This window comes from Sinocyclocheilus anshuiensis, unplaced genomic scaffold (genome assembly GCF_001515605.1).
Source record: "Sinocyclocheilus anshuiensis isolate Anshui unplaced genomic scaffold, SAMN03320099.WGS_v1.1 scaffold75, whole genome shotgun sequence".
Taxonomy (NCBI): domain Eukaryota; kingdom Metazoa; phylum Chordata; class Actinopteri; order Cypriniformes; family Cyprinidae; genus Sinocyclocheilus; species Sinocyclocheilus anshuiensis.
This window is the reverse complement of record NW_015549634.1, coordinates 929,306-938,605: the sequence shown is the minus strand read 5'-3', so window position 1 is coordinate 938,605 and position 9,300 is coordinate 929,306. Positions and strand designations below refer to the sequence as shown.

The 9,300-nt window shown below is 38.0% G+C and overlaps 1 protein-coding gene across 1 annotated transcript in view; it reads right to left on the bottom strand.

Moving 5' to 3' along the window:
• Positions 1-4,551: 4,551 nt before the first annotated feature.
• Positions 4,552-9,300, bottom strand: part of LOC107659654 (uncharacterized) — a 14,719-nt gene continuing 9,970 nt past the window's right edge. Inside the window, exons 4-7 of the mRNA XM_016448666.1 lie at positions 8,960-9,216; positions 8,296-8,527; positions 7,606-7,644; positions 4,552-5,294 (exon numbers count right to left, since the gene is read on the bottom strand). Of these exons, the coding sequence (XP_016304152.1) occupies positions 4,553-5,294; positions 7,606-7,644; positions 8,296-8,527; positions 8,960-9,216 (1,270 nt within the window). The 3' untranslated portion in view covers position 4,552. The remainder of the gene's footprint in view (positions 5,295-7,605; positions 7,645-8,295; positions 8,528-8,959; positions 9,217-9,300) is intronic.

Genomic DNA, 9,300 nt, shown 5'->3' with positions numbered 1-9,300 from the left:
AGCAGAGCTCAACTCTCTGACCTTCGCATGCTATGCTTGTTTTCTGTGTCTCTGCCACAGTGCTGTATCCTGAGGGCAGGTGGACGCGTGGTTAGCACATCAGTGTGTGTAAATGCCAGTGTGTGATCCAAACACACACTCACCCACAGCGGCAGGCGGGAGAGACGGGGGTTTAGTGCAAAGCCAATAACAGGCCACATTACCCTCCTGCTGCGCTGACTCCTCCAGCACCGTCTCATAAGATGCTTATGGAAGCTGATTTTTAACCTGCTCACATTATAGATAGCAACAGACTATAAATAAGGCTGGGGAAGTTCGTCCTCATTAGCGTGCAGCGGAACAGACTCAAATCTGTGTCTGAATGAATTGTCATGGTTTGTGGAAGAAGAAGAAGAACAAGCAAGAAAAGAGGTCAACAGTTCAGTGCAGTATATTTACAGTCTCAGTTTCCTCTGAACTCTTCTAGAACCCACAGTGGCATCTGCAGGATTCAATGAAGTCCCACTGAGTGCAATTAAACACAGTTCAGAGTTGAATGTACTTGTATCTGGCAGCATCTGCTGTGACGGGACAATCAGAACTCATCTTGCATGCTTTTACAATATTTCAGCTAAAGAGCCCAGTCTGATACAAAGTTTCTTAGTTTTAAATTTATTTTGTCCAGTTTAAATGTTAAGGGAAAATTACATTTTATAAATTAACATTATGGGAATGCTACATTTGAAATCTCTTTAAAGAATGTTGTTTAGAATGTTCAGAGAACATTCAAAAGTAGCATTTCCATAATGTTTGCAAAATGATTAAATGAAAGTTTCCCTTAACATCTGCATAACCAAGAAAAAAAAAACAATTTTTTTAAACGGGACATTTTGAACATTCAGAGAACATTCTGAAATAACATTTAAAAAAAACTTAGTGAGAATGTTAGCAAAATGTTCTTGCTTATATTTTTATTGACTGGGTATGCATATATTTTCCAGACCTAATCATCAATGTCCCTCAGTTTTTATAAATTACTTTCTTTTATCAGTGAAGTGAACATAGAGTGAATTTTATATCATTGTTCTACTTTAGTTTGACTGGATGTTCAGTTTTCATGTCTCAAGGTGCTTCAGTCTTTCAAAATGTTTCAATCTAAACACGTTTTCTTTGCAAATATTGTTATATTTGATATACTCATATAATTTAATAATTTTGTGTGTGCGTGTGTCCTTAATATGACTTTACACCCTGTTAGTCTTTAGTAAAATCCCTTTAACTAACAAAAGCCAGTTTCTCAATGACATCATCCAAAAGGAAGTGACGTCATTTTGGAGGGAAATCAGCTGTGCAAACATCAGTAAGTATTATCAATGCGTTTGGGATGCTATGATGTTTTGTGATGTTTGGTTTATGTCTCTCTAAAATGCCCTATCCAATCCAAAAAGATGTTATTAAAAATATAAACGTTTGAAAAGATGGAAATTAACTTCAAGTGGACATCAACAATCAAAATCTAATTGAATATATTAATAACAAGAGACCCTTTTATCTCTTCACATGTGCATGTTTTCCCCCCTATTTTAATTTTGCATGCAAAAAAATTTAAATACAAACAAAATAAAAAATGTCTGTCTACAAACATGTATGTATGTATTTATTTATACATACTAGTCAGGATTATGTGACTCTCACAGCATCAGAGTAATTTTCAGTCATCTGCTGCTCGTATTAAGTTTGGTATCTTGAAATAGATCTCTAAATAAACTTAATTTTCTCCTGGCAAATTAATGTGACAGTGCAAAGCATGCGTTTCATTTGTAACAGTTGGATTGTGTATTAGTTCAGCTGTTTTTAATGGTTTAGAGTTATAAGAAGCCCTGTAGCAGGTCACGGTTTGGCTGGTTAGTATTGGTTACTACACCATTTGGCTGTTAAAAAGCATCTTTATCCATTCAGGAGTCATGTATTCTGATGAAATAAATCATAATGATTTTTGTCAAACATACAGAGTAACTGTGATTGGATGGCCGTCTCCTGCAGTGCTGCTGTTCTCCAGTGGGAGGAGCTTCTGCAGATCTCCAGCTGTCAATCAAACGGATGGATGCTGGAGTTCGTAGAGGTTTGAGATGTTATGTCATGCTTCAGTTCCCTCAAGTAGACCAGAGATACTAACATAAAGAACCAAAGTGACTGTGACACTATCACGGTTACACAAAACCACTGCAGCAGATTCAGCTGAGAGTCACTATAAAACAGGCTAGTTGTCACAAGGTGAATGTTGAATTGCACAATGCTTGTTTTTCTCCATCAGTGGTTTTGTGTGTTCGTTTCAAACATCTAGAATAATATTTGTGAATTCTCACAACTTTAGTTTCAGACTGGGGCAAGTTTTCACATGCATTTTAACTGCTGTAATTGTAGTAAGTGGCTTTCTGTGCTTTTTTGTAGTTACGTTTTCCATTTTTGCATGTTCATGAATTGTTTCACCATTGTTTTACTGTCTAAATTCTACTGCAAAGCCTTTAATAGGCTATTTAAGGGCAGGTTTGCATTGTGACAACTTACCCCATATAGTGTGACAACATGCCCCATTATTGTTTGTATATTTTTTGCAGGCAGTGACGTTAAAAATTTGCAGTAGTTTTGTATTGGTCAGTACAGAAATGCTTTATTCAAGCAAAAAATGTGACAACTAGCCCCGGTCTCCCAATTATATACCTCTAACTTTGTTTTATTTGAGTTTGAAAGATTGATTAAAGTTGATTAGTCCAGAGTTTTGCTATAAATATTCATATTTGTCGTTTTGTGAACTGTCAGCTTTTTCAAGAAGCACAGCCTATAAAAAGACATTTTCACAGGCATGTGGATTTCTCTAATTAGCTGTCAGTGTTTTTCTGAAGGCAAACAGACACATCACAGCATGAATGGTAATTGCTGTTTGTTTTACAGAGCAAATAGCTTTACATACATCTGCACAGCAAACAACACCGGATCAGCAGAAGAACACTTACTTCCAAATATCAGTCTATGAACCATTTAATACATTGACTGTTTTTCTTGTACATAATGAGTGTGTTTAATGTGCGTGGGCTGTACATTTCTGCAGCATGCTTGCATGCATTGTTCTATTAGAGGAACAGTCCCTCAAAAATGCAGAATTATTATTTTGTAACCCTCGTGTTGAGCAGAAGAGAGCTGTGAGTGTTAGCCTCAGTTAGGGCTGCACGATTAATTGAAAAGAAATCACAGTATGGCTTAGAGTGATTATCAAGGTTGTAATTTAATGTTTAATGTTTGAAAATGAAGATCTTAAGACAGCCAGACATATTAGCACTGTAAAATAAAATAATTATTATTATCATTATTGTATTTTTATTTTACAGTGAAATATTACAATAATAGTATTGTAGTATTTCATACAATTAAAATATAACAATAATAATGAAATATTACAATAGTAATATCCTAATAATAATAATAATAATAATAACAACAACAACAGTTGTTATTATTATTATTATTATTATTAGTAGTAGTAGTAGTAGTAATATATTTTTCTAAAATGTGACCCTGGAGCACTAAACCAGTCATAAGTAGCACAGGTATATTTGTAGCAGTAGTCAGTAATACATTGTATGGGTCAAAATTATAGATATTTTGTAAATTTCCTACTGTAAATATATCAAAACTTAATCTTTGATTAGTAATATGCATTATGACAACTTTAAAGATGATTTTCTCAATATTTAAATTTTTGTGCACCCTCAGATTCCAGATTTTCAAATACTGTCCTATCCTAACAAACCATACATTAATGGAAAGCTTATTTATTCTTATATAAATTATTTTATAGATTATTATTCTTCTTTTCTTATATTTATTCTTATATCTTATTATGTATAAATAAATTGAGTTCAAGAAAGTTCAAGAAATTGACACTTATGTCCAGGGTCACAAATACTAAATCTTTTTATATTACAGTAAAATGTTGCAATGGTAATATTAAAATATAATATAACATCCCAATGCTAATATTTTTAAATTTATTAACAACTATAATAATAGTAGTTGAAATATTACAATAGTAATATTTTTATCTTATTATATTTTTTAAAATACTAGATCTTTTTATGCTATTTTAGTTTTTAATATGCTGTTTTCATATTCTAATAATAATAATAAAAAAAGAATTTTGTTTGTATGTTTTTCCCAAACCGTGCAGCCCTACTGTGAGTGTGTGTTTATGCATATATTTGTGTGTTTGTGTATGTGTGTGTGTGTGATAATGTGTTTGTGTACGTTTGCATGCTTGTGTGTGTGTGTGTGTATGTGTGTGTTTGTGTGTGCGTGCATGTGTATGTGTGCATTAGGGCTGCACGATAAATCGCATGCGATATTTAATTTGCTCAAGGGCACCTCAGTCGTGGTATTGAAGGTGGAAGAGAGCGCTGTACATTCACTCCCCCCACCTACAATCCCTGCCGGCACGAGACTCGAACCCACAACCTTTGGGTTATGAGTCCGACTCTCTAAACATTAGGCCACGACTTCCCCAGTGTGTGTAAGCGTCTCAGTCCAGATCCTCCAGCACCAGCTCGTCTCTCTGCTCTCCGCTGCAGAACTCTCTCCTGCCATCGCTCTTTGCGTTCGTCTCGTCTCGGTCCGCAAACACGCGGTTGTGTTTCCACGCTGCGTTGCGTCTGGGCTGCGGCGGCTCGTCCACCACACACAAACCCAGCTTAAACGCCGCCTGGAATCCACGCCGGAAGTTCTCGTTGAAGTAGCCATAAACGATAGGATTGACGCTGCTGTTGAAGAAGGCCAGCCAGTGAGCGAACGGGAAGACATAGACGGCCACCAGGTCCAGCTGAGTGGCCGAAAGATTTCCGTAATCCGTCAGCATCATGAGGATCCAGAGCGGAAGCCAGGACACGGCGAAGAGCAGCGCCACCATCAGAAGCATGTTCACCACGCGCAGCTTGCGGCGGAAGACGGGAGGCTTGACCAGCCTGACCGCGATGCACGAGTACATGATGAAGATGAGCGTGACCGGAGCCAGGTAGATGTGCGAGAAAAGCACGGTGGTGTAGATCTTCCTCATGCTCTGGTCGGGCCAGGCTTCCCAGCAGGTGTAGAGCGGGTGCGTCTCATTGTCCCCGTCCACGGTGAAGTGCAAGACGTCCTGCGAGACAGTCAGCGTGACGGCGGACGGACACATGATGCCCACGGCCAGCGCCCAGATGAAGGCGATGGTGATGATGGCCTGACGCCGCGTCAGCTTCTGCTGGAACGGATAGACAATGCAGCGAAACCTGGAATGCAGGAGATCAGATCTGAGCCATCTGGAGCAGACTGTACGGGAGAAACTAAATCATACTTTTGGTAAACCGGAGTTACATAATTACAAGATTAGGAAGTTAAAGGTATAGTTCACCCAAAAATGAAAATTCTGTCATTAAAGGCACAGTATGTACGTTTTCGCCACTAGAGGGCGCGTATTCAAAACAAACAAAGAAACAAAGGCTAGTTTGATGACGCCGTGACTGAGTGTGGAATCATGGGAGTTGTGGTCTTCATCTCCACAGCCAATGCAATCCGACGGGACTCGGGCAGAAGTCATGTTCATGGATGAGCTAATGATTTATTAACGTAGTAGAATGAAGCAGGGTGAGGCTGAAAGCCGTCGAAGCGAAACGAGGCGCTGAACGAGCGCGACACACGGCTGGAAAGCAGCGGAGCTTTTATTATGCCACAGTCGAGCGCTTCCGCTGCTTCCGGTCGTGCGTATGTGCAGACATTTAGCAACAAATCAACCTTCCTTTAGCAACTTCCCTTGAAAATTTGTGACGTCACAATATCCGGAAGAAGCGTGCTGTGGTCCGAATGATCCGTTTGTTGCAGTTCTTGAAAAGTGTTTTCTGTTAAAGAGAATATCTCCCTTTGGAGCGGACTTGTAAGCTTGCAGATCTTTTGCTCAAGCGGCAACATTGCACACTAACTTAAGTCAAAAAAGTGAAAAAGCATAATAGGACCCTTTTAAAGCACCTCAGAGATTTGACTTCTTCCTCAAAAGCGCTGAATTATTGCAACCTACTGTAGCGCCTAAGAATCAAGCTGATTGATTGATTACAAAAGCTGAGTGCACACTGACTCATGCGGGTCGAGGAGAGCCAGCGGTCTGTTTCAAACCTGGCAATTTCTGCTTTTGTGTGCAACATGTTCAGACGTGTGCCGTCTGAGGACGAGACGCAGCTCCAGTCCCTATAAATGACTGCTTTGTTAAATACAAACCAATGTGACATAATGTGTGAAGTGTCTGTCAGATGCTTTCTGTGTGTGTGTGTGTGCGTGTGTGTGTGAGAGAGAGTGTGTGTGTGAGAGAGTGTGTGTGTGTGTGTGTGTGTGTGTGTCATGTTTCTCAGAAGGAAGAACGGCGCTCTCATTGACACCCGCTATCATCTTCTACTGAATGGTGCTTTTAAGATCTGTTTCGACTTGCTTTCTTTTGTGGAACACAAAGGGATTTTTCATGTTCATCTGTTGTTCTTTTCCAAACAATACAAGCACATTGTAACCACGTCTGTCAACGACCAGACAGAAGCTTTATAGCAGCTGTTCATTTTCTTCTGAAGTCAGTGAGAACTGAATGTTTTTGCCGAATCAAAAAAAAAAAAAAAAAGTAATGCATTGGTAAACCATAATTATGAGATGAAAAAATAAAAACGATGACATTAAAAATAGAACATTTTGAAAATGTTAATGTTTTACCATTAAATAAAAAGTCGAAATTGTGTTTAAAAAGTCAGATTAAAAAATTAAAATTATGACAAAAAGTTGCAATTATGAGACAAATGTGGAAATGATGGCATACCAAGTCATAAAAGGCTGAAATTATCTTTAAAAATCAACATAACATTACAATCTTTAAATACAAAGTCAAAGTTAAATATCTGAAAAGTCAAAATTATGGCAAAAATAGAAATGATGAGATTAAAAGGCCAAAAATATAACAAAAAGTCATAATTATGAGGAAAAAGTGGAAATTACAACATACTAGGTCAACATTATGATATACAAAGTCTACAAAAGCTGTAGCAATGCCACAATTATTAATAAAAGGTGAAAATTCTGGTATTGAAAAATCTAAATTATGCCAAAACATTTAAATTCTTGAAAAAATCAAATGACAACAAGTCATAATTATGAGAAATGGTAAATTTAAAAACTGAAACTGAAAAGTCAGTATTATGACAAAAAGTCAAGTCTCAAGTCAAGTCTCAGTTATGACATACCAATTCATAATGATTAATTTTAAGATAAAAAATCATGTCAAAATGAAGTCATTAGAAGTTAAATGTTCAGCTGTTATTCTTTTCCAAACAAAACCAGCACATTGTGAACACGTCTGTCAGCAACCAGAAGCTTAATTAGTTCATATGTAAGCTGAGTGTTTTTGAGAGAGTCATAGGATTTGGAAGGACATAAGGGTGAGTAAATGTTGACAGAATGATCATGTTTGGGCTCAGTTATTAACTGAAGTCACAGTGTGATTGAGCAGAGCTGCTTTTGCGGATGACAGGTGTTTGTCTTCATGTGAAGTGCAGGAGGGTGAGAGTTATTAACCTTTCCACTGCGATGGCCACCAGCGTGAAGACAACAATTCTAACATGCATATATTTACATTTTTCACATACATATATACATAGAGTGAGGGAAATTATTATTATTTTTTTAAATTAATTAAATAAATAAATAAAAATAAATAAATAAGAATAAAAAAATTTGAATCAATAAATAAATATTAACACTTATATATAAAATAGCAAGCAATCATCAACATCAACATCACAAATACAGTGGTTTACAGCCCATTTACCTTTAAACATATCCATATCATTGACCAGTTTGTAATACGTAAACTCAATTTTAATAGGAGATTTTAATAACCCTTTTAAAATAGACACAACATCAGTTGACCCAGCATCATTCAAAAAATGTTTTCTTGATAGCCATATAGCCAATTTTGCCTGACCAAAAATAAAGTTAATCAGAACATGTACTTCCCTCCTACGTCTACTATACTTTGGTCCATAAATGAAAAGTGCTGGAGTAAAGACTTCCCCTAAAGTATGAACCCACTCTTCTAAGATATCAAACAGAGGTTGAAGCCTTTCACACTTTAAAAACAAATGATAAACATCTTCCTGCTCTCTACAAAAAGGACAACCTACTCCTACCTCTGGATCAAGGTGTGCTCTGTGTCTGTTTGTAGCTATAATCCCATGTACTATTCTCCACTGAAGGTCTCCAGACCTTTTCTCAATGGGTGGTTTGTACAGGGACCTCCAGCAGCCTTTAGGGGAGGCACCTGGCCCCAGAACCTCCAACCATTTGGACTCGCTGACATTCTTCAGTGTGTTAAGATGCCACACTTTCACACACATAATGTAGATAGCTTTCTTATCAGCATCACCAAAGCAGGCCAGCTTAGGGGTCTTAAATGATAATAAGCAGTCCTCTTTTTCTTGCCATATGCCAGTCAGTGCTGAAAAAAACAACTCTGGAAAGTCACAATTATCTGCCTTTTCATCAAAAGTTTCCATTGCCAATCTATAGTCCTGAGGCAGAGACTCTAAAATCCGAGTCAACATATTTTGTGCCAGCCTGACTGATTTTATTCCCAGTTTTGAAGCTAGATTTTCAGGGCTAATCCAACTTTTTTTGTCTTTTAAGTGTCCAATCTTTGTCATGTTTGCAGCCCACATTGCTTTTCTGAAAGTGTCCGATTTAAAAACATCCGAATCCAATGCAGAATTGAAAAATAGTGGTTCCTCCTTCAGCCATAATTTCTGTGTGCTACCTGCACCCCGTGACAAATTAAAAATTGACCATGACTTTAAAATTGATCTATAAAAGAGGCTCAGTCCACTTAAATCCAGTCTGTTAATGTCTATCAAGAACAGGTGGCGGTCCAGACCCATGTTTCCAGCTCTTCTTAGGAGGGCACAGGCTACTTCAGCCCAGCTCACATCCACTCCGTAAAGCAGTCTTTGCACCGTCTGCATTCTGAAGGTCCTGAGTCTCGCTCTGATGTCAATCAACCCCTGGCCTCCTTCTTGTCTAGGTAGATACAGCACCGCCGCCTTCAACCAGTGCTGTCCCGACCAGAAAAAATCCACTAGTCGTTGTTGTATTCCTCGCACTAGATCCTCAGGAGGCTCAAGTATTGTCATTCTGTGCCAAAGTGAAGAAGCAACCAAGTTGTTACATACCAGAACCCTCCCCCTATAGGACAACTGCGGTAGCAACCAATTCCAG